The sequence below is a fragment of the Protopterus annectens genome, chromosome 7.part1, assembly GCF_019279795.1.
Source record: "Protopterus annectens isolate FY-2018-M chromosome 7.part1, PAN1.0, whole genome shotgun sequence".
NCBI classification, from domain to species: Eukaryota; Metazoa; Chordata; order Ceratodontiformes; family Protopteridae; genus Protopterus; species Protopterus annectens.
The window spans coordinates 12,050,791-12,072,534 of record NC_056740.1 but is presented as its reverse complement, the minus strand read 5'-3'; the positions used below and the strand labels follow the sequence as shown (position 1 = coordinate 12,072,534).

At 42.1% G+C, this 21,744-nt stretch overlaps 1 protein-coding gene across 1 annotated transcript in view; it reads left to right on the top strand.

The window, feature by feature from the left end:
- The window catches only part of LOC122807523 (toxin MIT1-like), a 266,662-nt gene extending 245,783 nt beyond the window's left edge, over positions 1–20,879 (top strand). Inside the window, exon 3 of the mRNA XM_044078448.1 lies at positions 20,442–20,879. Within this exon, the coding sequence (XP_043934383.1) occupies positions 20,442–20,567 (126 nt within the window). The 3' untranslated portion in view covers positions 20,568–20,879. The remainder of the gene's footprint in view (positions 1–20,441) is intronic.
- Positions 20,880–21,744: the final 865 nt, after the last annotated feature.

Sequence of the window (21,744 nt, the reverse complement as noted above, 5' to 3'; positions counted from 1 at the left end):
TCTCAGGAGCCTTGAACCAGGTTTCAGTTACTGCACAGACATCGATGCTCTCCATACTGAGGAGTGCTTCGAGAGCCTGCATCTTGAGATTTAGACTTCTGGCGTTGAGCAGCATTACCCTTAATTTTTTTCCATTTTTGTTTTCTAAGGAGGTGGGTTTGTCTTTTGAGCCTTGCCTAAAAAAGGCACTATGGGGGTGGCAAGAGCCTTAGCCAATATCCGGAAGCCCAGTGGTGACAGGTGCAAACCGTCCCTTGCGAAGCAGCGTGGCTTGTCCAGCAGGTCATCCCAAGCAGACAGACATTGGATCCCCTAGAATGACACAAGTAATTGAGCCAATTATTAAAGCTGATCATCTTGTCCTTGTATTGTGGCATCATTCTTGGTGAGGGCAAGATGCTGCTCAGGGTCAGGGTCATACCAGCCTGGGCTACATAATCAGAGAGCTCCTCTATGTCTCTTTTCATGTAGTCCAGGGAGGTACGTCTCAGGTCATTCACGCCGGCATGGACAATGACGGAGTCATATTTGTACTTGCTTTGGAGTGACCTGAGTGCGTGTGTTATGTGGCGGATCCTAGCTCCCGATAGGCAGCTCACCGTTACCCTCTCCTTGTTCAGTCTGGTAAGCGGAACGTCAATGTGCCTGACTATAGAGTCACCTATTACTAGTGTATCAGGCATGGTGTTTGGCCTTAAGGGCTGTGATTGTTTGATACACTGATTTTTTGAAGTATGTGTTGCATGTGTTATGTTTTGAGGTGGTGGATTTTTGGGTGTCTGCTTTGGGAGCCTCTGTTGTTTTGGTAAGTTTTTTGTTAGAGCCTCCGAGTATGTCTTTGTGTTATTATGTGTTTGCTTTGCAGTTGTGGTAAGTCTATGTGGGACTGGGTTTGCTGTGTGTGTGGTTACCTTCTCCTCCTATCTGGTCTTGCCAGTCCTGAGTTGAGAGAGTTCAGCCTCCAGTTTGGCTATATAGTTGCATCTCTCACATGTATTTGTGTTTGTTGGGAGGAGGAGAGGGTTGTCTGTGTACATGAGACAATTGTAGCATTGTCTCAAGATTCCCAGATTAACCAGCTGAACCGGAGAGGATGCTAGTAATCTACCACTCGACATGCTAGAATATTATAAGGGAGTGCTGTGCCTTTAAGGGAAGTAGGTACTCACAGGGGTGGTAGGTGGATGTAGTGCTTACTTTAGTTTGAGAGTGCTTACTTAGAAGAGAGGTTTTGAGATCAAGTGCTAGACTTATAATAAAGCGAGTAGACTGATTATTATAAGAGTAGTGCATTCTTAAGGGAAAATTTGAAGAGCAGACTTGGCGGAGCCAGAAAAAGTTTAATCTTGTTTAACCGGCGCTGCGCCATGCGCACAATTGTGCAAAGCCGCGCAAACATGGATTTTAAACAGGGAACTTCAAAAGAGCTAGAAATGGTCCAAAACAACCAATTACTACAAGCTCTTGTGCTGAGGTCACTCCTTCAGGGACAGATAGGCTGCTCAAGGCTCCCCACTCCCACTGGTGAGCAAAGAAACTTCCTTCTATCCAAGTAAGGCAATGGACAACACAGGAACTACACCACAGCCCAGAATACAGCAAAGCCTGTATACTGGTCTAAACTAGTCGAGGAGAGGCGGGAAAACAAGGATATTTTTTTTTTTTGTTTTTTTTTGTTTTTGAGATAGAAAGCACACAGAAATGCAGGAAACAGTAATAAATCAGTTACACAGGCTAGCACACTTTAGTGGGCAGCCTCAACAGTTAAATTTAACAAACAAACAAACTTTCGACCAATTTTCGACCAAATGTAACTTTAAGTGCAGATAATATATAATGCAACAAACAGCAAAAAAAAAACAGTTTAAGCTTGTTCAAAGTAAGCAAGATAAGGTATTTTAGGTAAAAAAACAGCAAAAAATACTTAAATCAGGAAAGTAGTCGCTTTTCTCAGTTCTCTGCTGCTAGGACCACTCTGCAGGACCACGAGGAGCTGTTTCTGAGTAGTATAGCCAGAAAAAAATGCTCAGAGGTGGATTTTAAACAGGGAACTTCAAAAGAGCTAGAAATGGTCCAAAACAACCAATTACTCAAATCAGTTTGTTTACTTCTTGTGAAGGAAGGAAGAATGGAAATACGGTGTCAAAACAGGCTCCAAATGGCTGTCTAAGGCTATTACCCTTTGTTATAATCACCAGAGGAAAACTATTCTAAGCAGAGACAAGGCCCTCACTTCCAGGGTCTTGGCTTCAGCTGTGGTGTTTTGCAAAGGGTTGGATTCAAGAAGTATTTTAGAATCTGCAGTTTGGTCCTCTGAGCACATACTTTTACAAAGCACTAGGTCTAGATCAGGCTTTGCTAGCACCATTCTCCAGAGGCTCCTGGACTCTCCTTCCTCCACCACCCAAATGTAGTAACTTAGTGTAATCTATACATATATAGCCAAGGCTTCTGCAGCAGTGATCACTATGATAAATATAGTACAGTTGTATAAGTCAACTTAATGTAACAGTAGATGTTTAAATGATCTCTGCTGCAGTAGCTGCTTCCTCCCCCCATCCCCTTGGTTTTTGGTGTGTTGTTAATACTAGGATGTAGACTTTTTTTTTCTTTTATTATTCCTACTATTGTTGTTTCGGGGCTCAGCCTCCCTCCCTCTGACATGAAAGCACGGAAAGGCTTGGCATGCAAACCTGTCTTTTTAGTCAGCTCAGCCCAAGCTGACTAATGGTTTGGGTAAGTGGAAGGTGTTCTGAAGCTTTGGAAGTTGGCTAGCTGTTATATCCTATGCGGGGTATAACCCATATAGCTAAGGCTACTGGTCATTTTAACATCTACTGTTATAGTAAGTTTACTTACACAACTGGACTTTCTCAGCATCTGAGAAGCCATTCAGCCAAAAACCCTCCCCAACTGTGGGAAGAAATAGCCAGGGAATTTTTATGGCTAGGCTTGTATAGACCCTAGGGCCGATAGCCTATTACCAACCTATGAACCTATGAACAACTGGTGAATAATATGGGTCAATTTTATAACACAAGCTTATCTTATTTTATTGCTTAGATATGACTCTTTGCAACAGGTGCCTGCATCCCTTATGTCCATCTTGTCTCTATGGATCCTGATTTTAAAATTCCCATACAAGGAAGTTTACAGAGTATTACATTCACATTCTCTTTCACCAGTCTGTGATGTGAACAGAAAAGCTTACCATGCCTCTGTCTGAACTAGCTATTTCCATAAATTTAACATTTCTTTCCTGCCAGACACATTTTCACTGACAACCTACTCATTCAGAAGAACATCTGATATAGTATGCTTAATGTGAAAGTTAATTTATAAAATAATTTACCTGTATAGACCAATGTCAATTATATTGATCACTGCTGCAGTAGCCTTATCTATATGGGTTATTTCGTTTCAAGGATAAAACAGACCAGCTTCCATATCTTCAGGGCACCTTCCACACAGCCTAACTGTCAAACTGAGCTGACTAAAAGACAAGTTTGGGTACCAAACCTTTCAGAGCTTTACTACCACTAAATAGTATGCTCCTATAAGTCTGTTGAGGATTGGTAGTCGGCATTGTGCTGTTATTTTGCTGGGCATATAAGTTCCCTTTGGGGAAAATCTTCCAATTTGATGTTGTCAATATTCATTCATTCATGACAGTTGGGCTTCTGTTCCGTCCTCGGAACCAACTCGGCCATTGTAACAAGCTCGTGCCAGCCAGAAAAACTCTCAAGCTAAGGTTACCCATAGTGCCTGTCTTCCCTTCCCCTCAGATCTCGTTTGCAGTGTAGAGTTTCAAGACGTGTTAGGCCATGCTCTCAAACTTAGTGTTATTTCTTACTTTTCTTGATAATTTTTTCCTCTGTATTCTTCACGGTATTTCTTGCTCTTGGTATTCTTTAGTCGCATATATATATAATATATATATATATATATATATATATATATATATATATATATATACATATTTTGTTGAATTAGTATGTGAGTGTTGCTTCATCTATCTTTTACCTTTTGGTATTTTCTCCTTACCATAGTTGGTATGGGCCCCTCCCTTCCCTCTTACCTTCGGTAACTTTCAAATACCATTGTTGGTATCTCTTCCCCTTCCTCCTTTTTCTCTTTATCCTTCGTGGTATTTTTTTGTATTACCATTGTTGGTATGCTTCAAAAAAAAAAGTGGCTGTTCCCTTTAGTGATTATTGATAATGGCTAAGCCATGTGACAAATGTGGCAGTAAGATGCCCAACTCCGATGGGCATCTTTCCTACATATACTGTTTAGGAGTGTTGCACTTACAAATTTAACCTCCATGGGAGCTCAGTAAGGGCTTTAGTGTCCCGAACTTGGCAGATCGCAAAAACAAATTAATCTTGAAGGGCTTATTAAAAAACCCTTTTTTGGAGGCTTTGTCTTAGGCGGCGGTGTCAAAACCTCCTAAGAAAGCAGCTAAAAAGAGGAGCCATTCGGTTTCAGTGTCTCCTCAGTCTCATGAACCAAAGTTGTCTAAACCTCAGGTTTCCATGGAACCGAAACCTAAACAATTGAAATCAGCATCAACAATTGGTTCCCCTCCGGTGTCGGACTCCTTCCACGGTGTCGTCCATTTCCACAGAACAGACTATAGTTGCCACGGTACCACAAACCCGCTCAGCACCAATAATAGTTTACCCCATAAAACTGGTTACTTTCAACCCACCACAACTCTTTGCTATGGTGCCGAAGGTTAAACACATACCCAGGACTCGTTATTCCTCGTCCATTGACCCCTTTGTTGGTCAGCAGCATAGCCCCTTTACTGATTGCCCAGAATCTCCTTTGGGGATGTCTATTCATTTTACCAGGAGCCTTTCAGAGCTTGATGTATTTAGACTGGTAGATCAGCTCTTGATGGCCAGAGGTATTCCAACTCCATCTAGGACCTCCCTCCCACCCGGAGCCGAGGTGTTCTCCACAGACTCCAACCTATCTTCCCCCTTTGACCTCCCTGCAGGATTTGGAGCGCTTATTGCTGATGCCTCTCCTGGTGTCAGCTCCTTCGGTACCGATGGTAGATCTCACCTTGGTGCCAGAAACCACTCTGTGGACCCTGGCTCAGTTGGAGCTGACCCACCCATGAGACCATGCCTTGGCTGTCAGCTCCAGAATCCCTAGTGTGGCACTGATTTTTTTTTTTCCCCACAGTGCTATCTACAGTTCCTGTTGCTTTGACAATTCTAGTCCTCTTGCGTCTCCTTCTTTGGGGGTGGGCTCATTGGAGTGGGGTGTGACCCTGGTTCCGAGGTTGTCTTTCTTGGTTCCGGGCTTTCATCCCTCTTTAGGTGGGCCAGCCTTTCAGATTATGGAGAGGGAGCTAGTTGAAACCTTTGTCGGAATGTCATATCTACGTGCCCTCTGGTTCGCAGCTGGCACAGTCTACTACATTGAGGCAGCGAGCACAGGAGCAGTAAGACACCCTACCACAGGGTAACCTCTCTTTGGAGTCCTCTTCATACATCCCCCATGATGAACCACCCCGTAAGAGAACGTGCAAGTGGATTCTCCAAAAGAATCTCCCACCGAGGTTACAGACTACAGTGAACAGGAAGGGTCCCCATGCTCTCCCCCTGAAGATGTCTCCATTGGAGACATCCTAGAAATCTCAGAGGGGTGACTGGAAGCCCACCAACCCTTTCCCTGAGGAGTCTGTCTTCTTGCAGGCTTTCTGTGCCCAATCTTCTACTTCCTGGGTGACCCTGCCTGCAGATGAGTTGGTCTAACTCATTGTGCAGCATGCTTGGAAGGCCCCTGACACCGTGGAGCAAATCCCCCAGAGACCTGATAAAATTCCCCCACCAGAGGATCATCCCAACTGGTCCAACATTTTAGCGGTAGATGCTATGGTGGTGGTGGCAGTGGTCACAAAGAAGGAACTCGCAGAGGAGAGTCCTACCGTTCATCCTCCGAACTGAGAGTCTCAGACATTGGACAGATTAGGGAAGCGGGTTTATGCTTCAATGACCTTTGCCATATGGTCGTTGAATTATTTGGCACATTTTACCCATCTTCAGAGGGACCTGATCAATGAACTCTCAGGAAGTCTAGCAGGGGCAGTGTCTGAGGAGGTACGTGACAAGGTTGTCTGTCAGCTTGTGACCCTAGAATCTATCTCTAACTCCTCCATGTATTTGCTAACACATACAACCAAAGGGGCAGCCAGAGCAGCGAGAGCAGGTGTTGTCATGAGACGTCATGCCTGGATGCACTTGTGTGACTTAGCAGACCCCTTTAAGTCTTCCTTCCTCAATACTCCCATTGATGCTTCCTCGTTGTTTGGCCCAAAAGTTAAAGACACATTAGCCAGGTGTGAAAAGGATGGAAAGACCCTTTCTGCTGTGGGCGTATGTTTTTCCACACCTCAATGACCCTATTCCAGGAATCAGAAGAGCAGGAAAATATGGTTCAGGAAGTCCCAAGGGCTCTTTCGGGGCACATATTGTGAATTTTCTCCCCAGGGCAGAGGTGGAACTCATCAGGAAGATGCCCCTCCCATAGCGGGGGGGGGCACGTAACCAGGGTTCCAGAGCTTCTTTCTCTGGGAAACTCTATCAACGCTCCTGAGGAGTGGCCCGATTGCTTGCCTCTGGAGGTGGTCAGGGGGAGAATCTCTCTGCACCACTTGGCCTGGTTTTCAAAAACATCAGATTCTTGGGAGCAGAAGATAATTACCATAGGTTATCATATCCTCTTCGATCTTTATCCAAGGCCACAAAGGTGAATCCCTGATGTTCCACCCGGTCAGGGGGATGCAGCAGCTCAAGAAATTCAAAAGCTGTTTGAAAAAAGAGTCATCCAAACAGTCCCAACAGACCAAATAGGATCCAGATTTTACTCAAGATTCTTTTTAGTGCCAAAGCAGACAGGGGACTGGAGGCCCATTCTAGATCTCAGTATCTTGAACAAGTTTGTCCGATGGACAAAATTCCAGATGGTCACAATTCAGTCTATCCTTCCTTTTCTGGAGAAAGACAATTGGATGTGCTCAATAGATCTTCAGGATGTGCATTGCCACATAAAAATGGACAAGCGCTCCAGAAGATACAGCCACTTCCGGCTGGGAGCCATGCATTACCAATTTTGTGCACTGCTCTTTAGTCTCATCACAGCCCCCAGGGTGTTCACTAAATGCATGGCAGTGGTAGCAGCTGATCTGAGGCTACAAGTATTCTGGGTGTTTCCATATTTAGATGATCGGCTCCTTACCACCCCCACCAGGCATCTACTGCTTCACGCATTACACTACATTCTATAGCTAGCAGGCCTCTTGGGCATCTCAATAAACAAAGAAAAGTCAAAAACTGCACCAACGCGAAGCATAGAATTCATCAGAGCAACATTTGACATGATATCCTGTGTGGTTGCACTACCTCTTCACAGAGCAATATTCGACAAGATATCCTGTGTGGTTGCTCTACCTCTTCACAGATTCCATAGGTTAAGGTCACAGTTCCGAGTGATACTCTCTCAAGACATTGTCCTCCTAGTTCCTCTGATGAGGTTTCATATGAGGCTGCTTAAATGGCTCCTAGCATCACAATAGTCTCTGTTAATACACCCAATGTCTCATCCAATCCATATAACAAATCAATGCAAGCAGGATTTGACCTGGTGAATGAAGCCAGAAGAAGAGTTATGGAGTCTCCCCTTTTCACCCCCTCAGCCCAAGGCTGTAGTGACAACAGATGCATCCCTGATGGGAGTGGGGGGAGCATTTTCAGGGAAAGGCAGTCCAAGGCACTTGGTCCCCCACAGAGGCCAATTTGCATATCAACATCCTAGAACTAAGGGTGGTGCTTTTATCATTGCAAGCATTCCAATTCACCCTTCTGTAGGGACAATTGCTATACAATCAGACAACATGTCTGTCGTCTGGTATATTAACAAACAGGGAGGAACCAGATCCTATCCATTATGTTGGGAAGCCCTGAGAGTATGGCAATGGGTGATCACCTCCACCTGCTTTCTGTTAGCAATGCACATCACCAGGAGCTCCAACCAGATGCACATAGTAGCAACAGAGATATTTCATCATTGGGGTCAGCCTTGCTGCGATCACTTGCATCCCCATGAACCACAAATGCAGCAGCTACTTTGCCCTAATCCCCCCCTCAGGGGGAGTCCCCAAGAGATGCTCTTCTACATGATTGGCACCCGGGACTGCTTTATGCCTTTCCCCCATTCCCCTAATACCCCAGTTGTTGAAGAAAGCATAATGGTTGAGAAGCAAAGTGATCCTCATTGCACCTTATTTGCCCCATCAAGTCGGGTTCCCCTTTCTTTGGCTTCACCTAGTTCACTCTGGACCCAACTATGGGACTCCTGTCTCATCAGCAGGGGCTGGTCCATCCCAACCTACCAAATCTCAAGCTGACCGCTTGTTACCTCCACTTCCAGTAATTGCCAGGCAGTCTATCTTCCCCTGTACAAGAGATACTTCTGGCTTCCCATAAACAGTCCACCAGGAAACTTTACTTTAGTAGGTAGAATAGATTTGTTATCTTTGCTCATGGAGAAAGACTAGATCCCTTTTCAGCCTCCATTAATAAGGTGTTAGAATATTTGTCAATCTTACTTCAATCAGGAGATTCGGATTCTACTATTAGAGTTTACTTGGCAACTATCTCAAACTTCCATAATGGCTTTGATGATTTCTTACTGATATCACAGCGCCTCTGCAAAACCTTCTTAAAGGGAGTTATGCATTTAAAGCCACCTTTTAAAGAGCCCATTGAACTTTGGAATTTGATGTTAGTCTTACAAGCTTCAACTCGTCAGCCCTTTGAGCCATCTGCCACCTGTGATATAAAATTTTTATCTTGGAAGAACTTGTTCCTGGTAGCCATCACTTCGGCCAGGAGAATATGAGATTTACAAGCCTTGTGTGTAAAACGCCCATACAACAATTTTCATAAAGAGAGAGTATCACTTAGGACTAACCCTTCCTTTCTACTCAAAGCTGTCTCAGATTCAAATATTAAGCAATCCATCCACCTGCCAGTTTTCTTTACAAATTTTTCAAACAAAGGAGAATACTGTTTGCATTTTTTGGATGTACACAGACAATTACGTTTTTACTTGGACATAACAATATCCTTCAGAAAATCGGACCAACTGTTCTTGTCCTTTTCAGGTCCTTGACTAGGCAAGCCAGTTTCTAAGTCACCTTGTCAAAATGGTTGTGAGACTGTATCACCTTTATTTATCATCAAAATAAAATTAGTTTACCTACTAAAGTCAAGGCTCACTCTACCAGGTCAGTTTCCACTTTGGTGACCTTTCATTCTATAGCCTCCATGGATGACATTTATGTATCAGCTATGTGGGCTACCCCTCATACCTTTATCACTCATTACAAATTGGATATGGTCTCCAGGGGAAGAGCATCCTTTGGTTCCATGGTGCTTAGGAATATCCTTACATAGGACCTCCCAGAACATAAAGTAGCTAGGGACTCTGCCCCAACTGTCATGAGTGAATGAAGATTGACAACATCAGATAAAGAAATTATGTTCTTACCGTAATGTTCCATCTGTGTTGTTGATCTTCATTCATTCTTGACATCCCACCCTCCAATCCCCTCCAAAGGCTCCTGGGTGGTTTGGAACTAGTCCTGGTCCAGTGGTAGAGCAGTTGCTCAGACAAAGCTTCCGCTTTTTTGTTTCTATGGGCAAACTCGATCTGAAGGGAAGAGAGGCACTATGGGTAACATTAGCTTGAGAGTTTTTCTGGCTGGTGCGAGCTTGTTACAACGGCCGACTCGGTTTTGAGGATGGAGCCGAAACCCAACTGTCAAGAATGAATGAAGATCAACAACACAGATGGAACATTGTGGTAAGAACATAACTTTTTTCTAAATATTTGTTTTTTATTACTTTCTTCTTCAGGAAAGTTATTTTAAAGCCAGGAGTTTGTGTTTTAATGGGCTGTTGTGAGACTATATAGTGTTTTTAACAGGAGAGCTCTTTTTTTCTGTCAGTTTAAAAGTTGTAAGAAATTGAAAACCATTTTTGTTCTGTGGAGAAATTATGTTTATTTTACTTTTGAGGGGCTGGCAAAGTGTTTTAAAGTATTTATTACTGTGTTTTTCTGTGAAAAAAGTGACTTAAGGACTTGTAGTTTTTACTTAACATTTGCTGCTTATGGAACTCCAGAAGATCAAATCTCAGACATCACTCTTTTCCTTTACGTTTCTCTCTTGCAGGGGGACAAGCCCCCCATCGCCTGAATGTATATATACCAACTTTGAGATCATCATACCTTGGAGAATAGAGGAATATTTACTGAAATGGCCATCTTGGACTTGGTATATGTTAGGTTCATTTTTTCAACCATTGAGTCTCCATATTTTGGGACTCATTCTAGTGAGTCCTGACATTTATTTCTTTATTTATTTATTTAACATTTGTTGACCCAGCAAAGTCCGACTAGGTTCCACAGAGCCAATTTTCAGCGGAGGTCCAGGGAGAGATGCTCCAGATGCATGTCTTTAGAATGTGGGAGGAAACCGGAGTACCTGGAGAAAACCCACACGAACGCAGGGAGAACATGCAAACTCTTCACAGAAGGCACCCCAGCCAAGAATCGAACCAGAGAACCTCTTGCTGTGAGGCGACAACATTAACCGCTGCACCACTGCGCTGCCATTTCAAATGGTTACCTACTTCTTACCTTGAGGAAGTTGAAAGTCTAAGATAACCTGGCATTTGGTTGGAAAACAAATTTAATTTGATACTCAGTTATCCATTACACTCAGAAATACAAGTATGCATCTGGGTAACATTTAAAGCCCTAACTAACTGATAAAGCCCATGCTAAGATTTCTAATTATTTTTTTATTTTATCTGAACTTCTCTTTGGTCCCATTATATACACTAGTCTGTCAGCACACAGAATTTGAACTAACATAAAATTCTACAATTAAATTTACAACAGAACAATGTATCAGGATAGACCACTGTTTATCAATTCTTCAGCTGTTCCTGACCTGAAATGCAGAATAAATTTATCCAACTCATGTTCACCCACAAAATCCTATATAAACCCATGAGCCATGCTACTCTTTAAAAAGTCATTATCTTACAAGAGTCCTACACTTCCCAAGCATTCATATGCTCATTGTAACTAAAAGAAATAATAAATACTGTGATGGCACTTTTGGTCCTTATATTACCACAAACTAACACCACATGTGAACAGAGATCAGAAAAATGCAAAAAAAAAAAACATTGTAAAACTTGGCTAAAGCGTTTAACTTTTAAAACAAACTATACAAGTACAGTATTATATGACAGTTTACCTTTCTTAACTCTCTTTGGTTCTCTAGATATCAGATGGGGTGCACTGCAGTTGTTTGTGTCTTAAGTACTTAAAACCCACTGTCTCAAAGCCAAGGATGCAAGCTCCTTGTAGTTTGTGTCGACTACAGATTGTGTCCAAACCTGAATATGAGATTAGGGAGGGGCTTGAAGTTTTAAGATTAGGGAGTGGGTAGTGTAGGGTTAGTGAGAGATCTTGGAATTTAGGTTTATGGAGGGAGGGTGAGTTTTAGGTTTAGTAAGCAATCGGGGACTTTGGGTTAGACTGAGTAAGGGAACAAGGAACTGGATTGGGAAATGGGTGGGAGTCTTAGGGTTAGTATTAGGACTCTGGTAGGGCTATACATAGAATGAGTTTGGGTGTAGGGAGGATTATGTAGAAATAGGAGATAAGGCTAATGGGAGTTTGAGCACTTGCTTTTGCAAGCAAGTGGCAATGAGCAGGTGCATCATAAGCTAATAGCATGCAAGCACTTGTAGTAGACATTATTAGTTTACCCTCAAGTGTGTAACACATAGGTCTTTTATTTTCTCATACTCAAGTTGCTCATTCTTCTAGCATTACCTTATTTCCAAAAAAATCTGTTTTTTTTTTCTTACAGCTTCTCCTCTTTCACTCATTCTCTTATTTATTTTATCTATATCTGCTCCTTCCACACTGTTTGCCTTTCACCTCACCTATTTACTACACTCACTCTGCACTGTTACACTAATTTATCCCTTTCATATTTTTCCCTTTTACTCACCTTCCGAGTTACTTCTGTCTGATTCCTACCTCTTATGCATACTCTTATTCCCAACCTGTCATTGTAACACTTTTTATTACACTTTGTCAGTCATTGCATTATATAAACATGTACATAAATGCAAGCATTCACAATTGCTCTTCTTGACTATGCATGTGTACTATATTCCACTGTATTGCTGTCCATATGCCAAACTGAAATATTTATCTTTACTATATTTAAGCTATTTTTTAAGCTTAATGAATGTTAGTTTCAGACCACTGTTATTAGCAGTAGTTTATTCTGTAATCTAAATAATTTATTTATAGGTTCGTAAGTGATTACTAGGCTAATGACCCCAGATGGCCTTTATAAGCCTAGAAATGCTTCCCAAATGTATCTGACAAGTTTTACTAGATTAGGGTTATTCTAAGAGTTTTTATATAGGCTTGGGAATGGGTAGTCAAGCATTTACAGGCTGCCTCTGTCTACTAAAGACACAGTTGCCAGACCAGGGGTAAATTTCCAATTCCCAATTCACTAGTCCAATTTACACTTGAAATGGGTGAGGGAAAAATTCTCCTTAACATGGATGGGAAGCTTGCTGCAGAGTCAGGGTAGTCTCTTAAAAGCACATACCTGTCCCTTCAATATGTCCCGTTTATGGTACAGACAAGTTTTAAGTCCCTAGGTTTGATAATTCCGATGGTATTTATTTTCTGGATGTGCAGCAGGTCTATCAGAGTAGGATCAGAGGATGCTTTGTAGTCCAGATCTAGATCAACTGTCAGCAATCTGTAGGAAACTGAGCACAGGGATAAGACTTTGAAACTGTCCACATAGGGCATGTTTTTTACTCCCTGTATTCTTTTTGTGAGGAACCTCTGTGAGGGCACCAGTTGTTACATATGTCTGGTTAAGTACATACTGAAGGAAGCATTGTACTCAATAACTGGTCTGATGAGGGCCCAGTACAGTGGAACAAGAACCGAGTTCTAAGACTCTACACTGTTTGTATTTTCAATTTTAAAATGTTTAAATGTATAGTGGGACATTTCTCTCAGGGCTTCTATTGTAAAGGGACATAGCCTAATTGGAAGATTTAGATACCAAAGCAAGCAGATCTTGAATGTAAGACCTAGCAGAAAGCAAACATGTCTTCTCAAAGTCATTGGCTTATATGAGAAAGCACTGATGGGCACCATTAAGGTGCAGTCAATTTTACTACCTTCATTAATTATATGCTGATACAGAACACATATGAATCTATGGCCTAGAGAACCCACCATTGCATTTATTCATTATTTATTTACTATTTATTCATCAGGTAAGTGGACTAGTCTGTTGACCTCTTTCAGCCACAACCCGAGCTCAAACGGCAAAAAATCTTTCTAGTCAACAATAGTATATACAGAATGAGTACATAGCAAAATTCAGAACATAATAGTTAGGATTCAGAGTAGATAGTGTAAGATTAAAATATCCAGTCAGAGTGGATTGAGAGAGGAAAAAAATATATACAAAATTCTGACTTTCTCCAGATAGATTTATTGTATGTACTAAAAGGTTGAGAGTGCAGTCAAGGCTGCAGTTGCAGGCAGGAACTGCATTCTTAAAACAGTATAAGATAGATGCCCCTTATAGAAGCAGAGCAGGTGTTCAAAGGGTATTTATTTACTTAAGTTTATTTATTAGGGTAGTACTCTGATCACAACAGATCATCTGCAGGTGCAGCCCAGTTGAAACATTCACAAAAATGTAAAACATTTATACATTTCAAGGATGAATACACCTGTATAGATATCATTAACAGCTGTGAGAACAAATGCAGAAGATTACAAAAAATGAAATATATGTTTACATTCACAAAAATGAGAATATTTGAGCAGGTATTTATAGTAGTAAAAACAATGTACAATCATTCTGCAGGGATTCAGTCTTGGCAGGCCACCAACAGCACCCTGACTTAGTCAAAGAGCACTGTGTAGGGCTCTGCCCACTAGTTACTGGGCTGAAAGTGTCCTTCTCAGACTAACATAGTACAGTGGCTTAAGAAGTTCAAAGGAGTAATACATTTTTGACAGGCTGGGTCTTGCAGAAGAACAAATACCTTCCCATTTTCACAATTTGGGATTCAAATGCCTCTTCCTTGCAGCCTTCATTGCTTCAGGTTTACCACTTTTCCAGTTTGTTTTATGAATATCTCCTGGCAAGTTATGATTATAGTTATTGTATTCTAACATTGTATCAGATATTATTCATAAGAATGAAGTTTAACTTTCAGTTATAAGCTTCTAGCTGGAAAAACTGAAGATGACATCTCCATATCACAGAGAGAGAGCTCTGAATATAAACCAGACATTCTGGGTTTGATTAATGAGCACACAATCTGGTCTCTCTGTAATCAAGGATTCATGAGTTTGGTTAAAAAAATGTATATTAGAGGAGCCAGACAAGAGACAACAGTTTGCAGCCAGTGTTGACTTGTTCAACCTAGGGAAGAGAAACAATAATATCCTGCTCCGCTTTTATCACTTGGTAGATGGCTAAAGGTTGGCCAGATCAATGAAATTGGAAGGAACATGTAAAGTTGCATGCTTTATTACTTTAGTTTATGCTCAGATGTACCACTGAAAGGCTAATCCCCCCCAGAAAGGTGAGAACCACCATGGAGTATTACTGGGTACTTACAGTTGATAGGGTAGAGGGAAAGAATGGGCATGATTAGATGGTCAACAGGTACTATAGCCAAAAAAACTGAAACCAACAAGACATGAATGATGTTATTATACAAGACATGTTTCAACTATAAATAGAACACAGTACAGCACCGGCACTACCATATGGCTACTAGAAAAGACAGGCTGGATAAAACTGGCATAAGCAAGTAGAAGCTCATTCATTACACCACTGTAAGAATCTCTCTCTTAATGCTCTGTTATTATGTTGAATGTTTCGCTTAACCAGTTTCCCTGAGCACCATTCAGTGTTGCTGCACATCTGATTTTGACCTGAACCTATATGGGTAACTCTCATCATGCTACTTCATGACATAGAGCAGCATGGGATGTGTGTACTACAAAAAAGAACAGAATGCTGACAAAAGTATGCCAGATCAAGTAAAGCCACAGATAATGCTTTACTGCATAAATGACAGCTCCTAACCCTCAGATATCTACTGCCATGGTGAATACCTCATACAGTTGTACTGTTTCTTGTAGCAGTTGCCACCATTCCTTTAAAATATCTACCTACTCTATGAATAGTCATTAATTTATGATAACGTTTTTTTCTTTCTAGAATTTTTTTTTTTTTATATAGAATGGAAGGTTGTTCCACCATGGCCCTATTAACTTTGCTAGTGAAAAAGGAGTAGACAGTGCTTAAGGAACAGCCTAACTGCTTTTAAAGCACACATTTATTTCTGATAACGCATGGGTAGCTTCACATTGACATATTATTGGTGAACATTGACTGCTGGATAATCAAACATGGTGACAAAACCCTCAGAAGTGGTACCTAGTACAGTAGCCTGTCTCTCCAAGATCCACTCTTACTAGCAGTCAGTCCATCATTATACGTGTACTTTCTAGGTTGAATTCCATTCACATGTACCATCAGAAATGTATACTTGTTTCCTGATACTAAAAGCAACCTAGAGTCCCCACAGTTCTGCAATTAGCCCTCTGCAATCCTTGATCTTATAACAGTAAAGTTGACCATCTCTAGCTTTCACGCTTAATCTTGCAAGAAGCAGTTGTTGTGGGAGACTAGCAACATATCCTTAACAATTTGGCCACAGGTTTCGTGATCATATCCAGGTACAGGTAAATCCTAGAGTAAACCAAATGCATATTATGTTTGTAAAACATGGGAATCTGATATCTATTTCATTATTCCTCACAACTGGGTTCTGATTCCAATGTTGGATCCAATCTGGCACTTCACAGACATAGATTCAAGGCTCGAGCTCCTCCTTCTCCCTTAATCCTCTTCTACACTCTAACCCTCAGATCTCATTTGCCTCATTTACTTACAGACGTGATTCTTGGCTCAGTGCTATTTCTAGAGGTTTTTTCACAAGAAAATCTCCATATAAGTGCTTCTTTCTTTCATAGGCCAATAGTGTTCTTCTAATTATACTTCCCTCCTATTTTACCTGTCTCCGGAGTTAGGGCTTTGTAGTATTCCCCCTCCCTTTCTTAATCTGTGCTTGGTGCCTTTTTTGAATTCTAGCTCTAGCTCTCTTTCTCCAAGTAGTAGCTAGTAGTAGTTATAGTTCTGTTTCTAATTATAGTTGTTTCTTTGCTGTTTTTTTGTGTTTCCCTTTGTGAGTGAGTGTGTGTGTGGCAGAGGTATGTCTGAGAAAGGCAAACCTATGGGGTTTAAAAAGTGCTTTTCTTGTGGGCAGAATTTACCAAATTCTGATGCCCACAAGAAGTGTGTTTAGTGTTCAGGCGCTGACCACCTTAAGGCTGATTGCGCTGTTTGCATGGCTTTCAACCCTCAAGCACTGGACAATCATCAGAATAAATTGTTGCTTAAGGGCATAGCTCAGGGGGTTCCTTTGTCTTCGGGTCCCCATTTTCTACTGGCCATAAGGAGTTCAAGAGGAAAGCCCCTACTGTTTCCCCAGGCACTTCTCCTCCTTCTCCTCAAAAACAACCTAGACTTTTGGATCAGAGTTCTCCGTATCCAAAACTGCCTTTGGCTGTCTCATTTCTGGTGTCTCAGGATCCATCCTTAGGCACCAAGGTCTCTCTGGTTCAGACACCCTCGGGTCCCATTGCAGTTCATGCTCCCTCAGATCCATCTGTTCCTTTGGATCCAAGGAAGGCAGTCCAACAGATACCAGATCAGACTTGGTCATCAAATCCAGCATTAATAGTTGAGGACTCTCTTTCAGGATCCACCAGGGATCTGAAGCACTCAGCTCCCAGATATAGGAGCTGATCTCTGGACTGCGGGCATTATAGGGTAGCTTCAGGATCCAGGCTTGCTTCTCCAGCCAAATCCACCCATTTGTCAGCCACTTACAGATTCTCCATGAGGCTTTTACCCATGGATATGGACAGGATGATGATGAGATTTCCTAGGGCCCAGATAGAGATTAGCCTTTTGGCATCTCCAGCCCCTCTCTGGCTCTGTGAGATCCCTGGCCCCAAGGTTACCATTTCCTCTTCCAATTCTCCCTGTTTTGGAACTCCAGGATCCAGTTCACCTAAGGGAGGTGTCTATGGGTCCAGAAATGCATGTTTCCAGGCTCCATCAGGATCCCTGATGAGCTAGATCCCTTGCCTTCAGATAAGAGTGGGCCTCAGTTCTGAGAGGTTGATGCAGGTCGCTGGGAAGGGGATCAGATCCTGGCTTGCCTGATCAGTCTCTTCCTTTGGGGGACTCAGCCTTCAACATCTCAGGGCCAGTACTGTCTGGAGGGTCTGAACTGGGGAATAGCTCCGCTCCTTCTTCCCAGGTGGCTTCAGTACTGGGAATGGGGATGGAGCTTCCTTCAGCATTTTGGATGGTAGAGCTAACTTTCTCCAGATCTGGAGCACCGTCTTCCCTCTACTGGGTGCTTCCCAGCCATCACTATTTTGAGTCCTGAACTCATCCATCCTGTCCAGTGTCAGTCCTCCAGAGATAGCCTTCAGGTGGCATCCAAACCCCAGGGGGTTCACTGAGCTCCTCATAGAGGAGGCACATCAGAAGAGATGGTGCAAGAGGAGACACTTGGATGTACCCATGGGGTCCCTCACAGGGGACACAGATTTTGATGAGGGGGATGGGTCCCCCAGGTCTCCACCTAATGGTGTATCCTTTGGAGATATTCTGCAGCTGTTAAAGCAGAAAGGTGGATGGTCTTCCCACCCCCATCTTTGGAGAAATCTGTGTTCTTGAAGGCTTTTGGGACTGGCTCATCTACATTCTGGGCTCCCCCCATGGACAAGCTGATTGACCTTATCATGCACAGGGCATGGAAGGAACCCTACACCATGGAACCAGTCTCTAAGAAGGCAGAACACATTAGAGCAAAGGCATGCCAGTCGATGCCACTGTGGTTCCTGTGGCCACAAAAAAGAAGCTAGCTGAACCGAGCTCCACCATTCATCCCCTGAATAGAGAATCTCAGGTAAGGGAAGAGAGTTTATGCTTCAGCCACTTATGGTCTGAGAGCTCTTAGTTATTTGGCACATTTTACCCACCTCCAAAGAGATCTGGTTGCTCAACTAACCTCTTCCCTTTCAGAGTTGATGTCAGCAGAGGACCTCTGGAAGCTCACCACTCTCATCTATTGCCATTTCCTCAATGAGGTTTATCTCCAATGCTGTGGAAGATATCTTTCGAGCAGCCAATGCAGGCATTGCCTTGAAGCGTCATGCATGGATGCGGTTATGTAGGTTCTTGGAACCCTTCAAGGAGTCTTTTAAAAATGCCACCTTCTATGGCTCCTCGCTTTTTGGACCATTATTCTAGGAAACTTTGACCCACAGTGAACAGGAAGGGAAGACTGTCAGCGGTAGGGATCAAATTTTCTACCCCCCCCCCCAAAGGTCCTTCTCCAAAAAATAACAGAGAGGTAAGAAACTTTGGTTCCAGAAGATGCAGGGTTCCTTCCAAGATGATCCAGAAGATTCCAGAAGCAGGGGAAGAGGGTTCAATGGCAGACACTCCTGTAGAAGCAGAGGGGGTCTTCAGAATCAGGGCTCCAGGGAACTTTTCTCTGAGAAGCCCTTTCAGTGCCCCTGAGGTGTTGCCTGACTTCCCTACCATGGAGGTAGACAGGGGTTGGTTTTCATTGCACCCAAATACCTGGACATCCATAACAAATGATCAGTGGGTGCTCAAGATCATAACCAGGGTTTATTACATTCCCTTTTCCCAACCTCCTACAAATCCCAAAAGAGTTCTCCCCAGCATGCCACCCAGTCAGAGAGAACTGGCCCAGAGAAAAGTTTTATCATGTCTGGAAAAAGAGCTATCCAGGAGGTTCCAGCAGGACAAAGAGGGTCCAGAACTTATTCTTGCTTCTTTTTGATGCCAAAAAGACCGTGGACCTGTGTCCAATTTTGGACCTCAGCAACTTGAATCTCTTCATCAAGAAGTTAAAGTTCTGGATGGCGACTGTTCAGCCCATCCTGCTGCTGTTGCAGAAGGACAAATGGATGTGCTCCATAGGCCTGCAGTACACTTACTGTCATGTCAAGATAGACAAACACTCCAGGAGGCATCTACGCTTCCAGGTCAGGGGCAATCATTTTCAATTCTTAGCCCTGCCCTTTGAACTCATCACAGCCCCAAAAGTTTGTCAAATGCTTGGCAGTAGTTGCAGCTCACCTGAGATTACAGGGATTACAAGTCTTCCCAAACCTGGATGATTGGTTCTTCACAGCTCCCACGAGGCATTAGCTGATGTCTGCCATGCAGTATCTTTTGCTTTCTTTTGAAAAGCTAGGCATTACTGTCAATATGGCAAAGCTGAAACTTAACTCCTGTGCAAAGCCTGGAATTCATAGGGACCCATCTCAACACAGTCACAGAAATTGCAGCTTTAACTCCTTAAACAGTGGACTTTGGTCAGGCAGTAGGTCAGAGCCATCCTGGAGGTCCCATTGCCACAGGCACACCTCATCCTCAAAGCCCTGGGGTCTATGTTGATGGCCATTCTCCTTGTTTTTTTTCCTTTTTGGGCGGGCAAGTTGGAAGTACTTAATTGGAATTCTTTTAGTTAATTGAATTAGTTCAGGAAGCAATAGGTGTGTTGTACTACTTAATTGTTGGTATTATATTAAAGGCAGTTATTTTTTTACAAGCATTCTGATGAAGTTCCCTGTGCGGAATGAAAGCGCTTAATGCAGATTGCTTTTTTGTATATTAAAAGTTTTTTACTTTTTTCTAAGATTGGAGTGACTTCCTTGCTTTTATTAGGACCAGGGTGCCAGACTGGGTGTTTTGTGTGGATTATTAGTAATTTGTGGTTGTTTCACCAGTTTCTTTCAACCTTGAGTTTGGAGCTTATATACAAACTAACAACTGCAATCATACATGCTCACTCTATGGCTGCTTCTACAAAATGGCACTAGGGATTGCACACGCCTGCAATTTATATGTGCACGCACAGCCTCGCATGCTTCTTAAAGACATAGCACACACACATTACACTCTGATCTACAAGTGTCTTCTGTCATATGTTATATGACAGAGTGCATATAATCAATTATAAATCAATTGAAGAAAATCTGAAGGAATATAATATAACTTTAATGCTAAATTGCAACTGTAATTGTCTAAAGAATTTTTCAAGGCAGTTGAATGGATTAATACGTGTGACAATTTTTTTCTTTGTTTTCAGGTTCCATACTTTGGAAAAAGAATGCATCACAGCTGCCCGTGTATGCCAAATCTAGCATGTGTAAGGACAAGAGATGCCCAATACAGATGCTTACCAGAGTTTAAGAGCGAGGATATTTTTTTTTAACACAGAGACTTTTAATAAATTTTATTTCATATATTATGCATTAACTTACCTGATAGTGGTGTTTCTATGTATATGGTATAAAAGAAACTATTCTGTTGTAATCAGAACATTTTTTGCCAGTTTTATTTGCTCTATGTATTTCACTATGAATCTGTCTTTGCAGATTTATAAAGCAGAAATAAGAATGCAAAGGACACTTTTTGAAATTCAGATTTATAAAAAAATATATATTTTGATAATTGCATGGAAATACAGTAATCTGAATATTATTTTCATAAGGCCACAATACTAATAATAACTGTATGTATTTAAACAACCTACATAATATTAACAAAGTTGTCAAAAGAGTAATATGAGTCACTTGGTTAATGCTTTCTTATGTATGCACTATTTGGCTTTATAAGCACTGTATTGTTTGCTTAGACCTTATTAGAAGATTTCCAAAGCCATCAGTACATATAAGATGGAAGGTAATTTCACAAGATAGTTATCCACTATATTCAAATTTTAGTAAATCGTGTTAACTGAATAATACTTGTCTGAGATCAGCACTTGTATAAAACTCACTATCTGCTTAGTTAATTCTTAGAATAGTTCTTTATTCCATGGTATCCCATGAACCTCCTGAAAAGCTGTAGCATCTGATAATATGTGATATCTGATGGTCTTGTCTTGTGAGCTGTTGATCTGTTAAAAATTATAAGAATAGCTGACCCAGTGGCACAGAGGCAAGACACCCATCTGTGCCACCTTTGACCCAGGTTTAGGAGTGAACTCAGGTTACTGGAAGGGTTTGCTAGGGGTTAGAATAAAGTGGCCATTAACCATCTTTCCTATTCCAAGAACAGGGTGTTGGTTTACCCACTGCCTTTTCAGCAAGGGGTGGAGGCCAGAGCCCCCCCAAGTTTTTAGTGATAGCATGTGATGGAAGGGAAATATCAGGATGTCCATTGTTTGGTTTGCAGCTATGCAAGCCATATATACCTGATGTCAGTGCACATTGCTCCTTGTAAGTTAGGGATTTTGGACAACCTCTGCATGGTAATGCCTCCCCTTCCCAGCCTCCAAAACTTCCTTTACCTTGAGTCCTCTAGTCCTAAATTGGGTTAATCACAAAGATGGGCCCTCTGAGAAGCTGAGAGACCTGTCTAGCAAAAGGGCATACCTTGGATTGTGG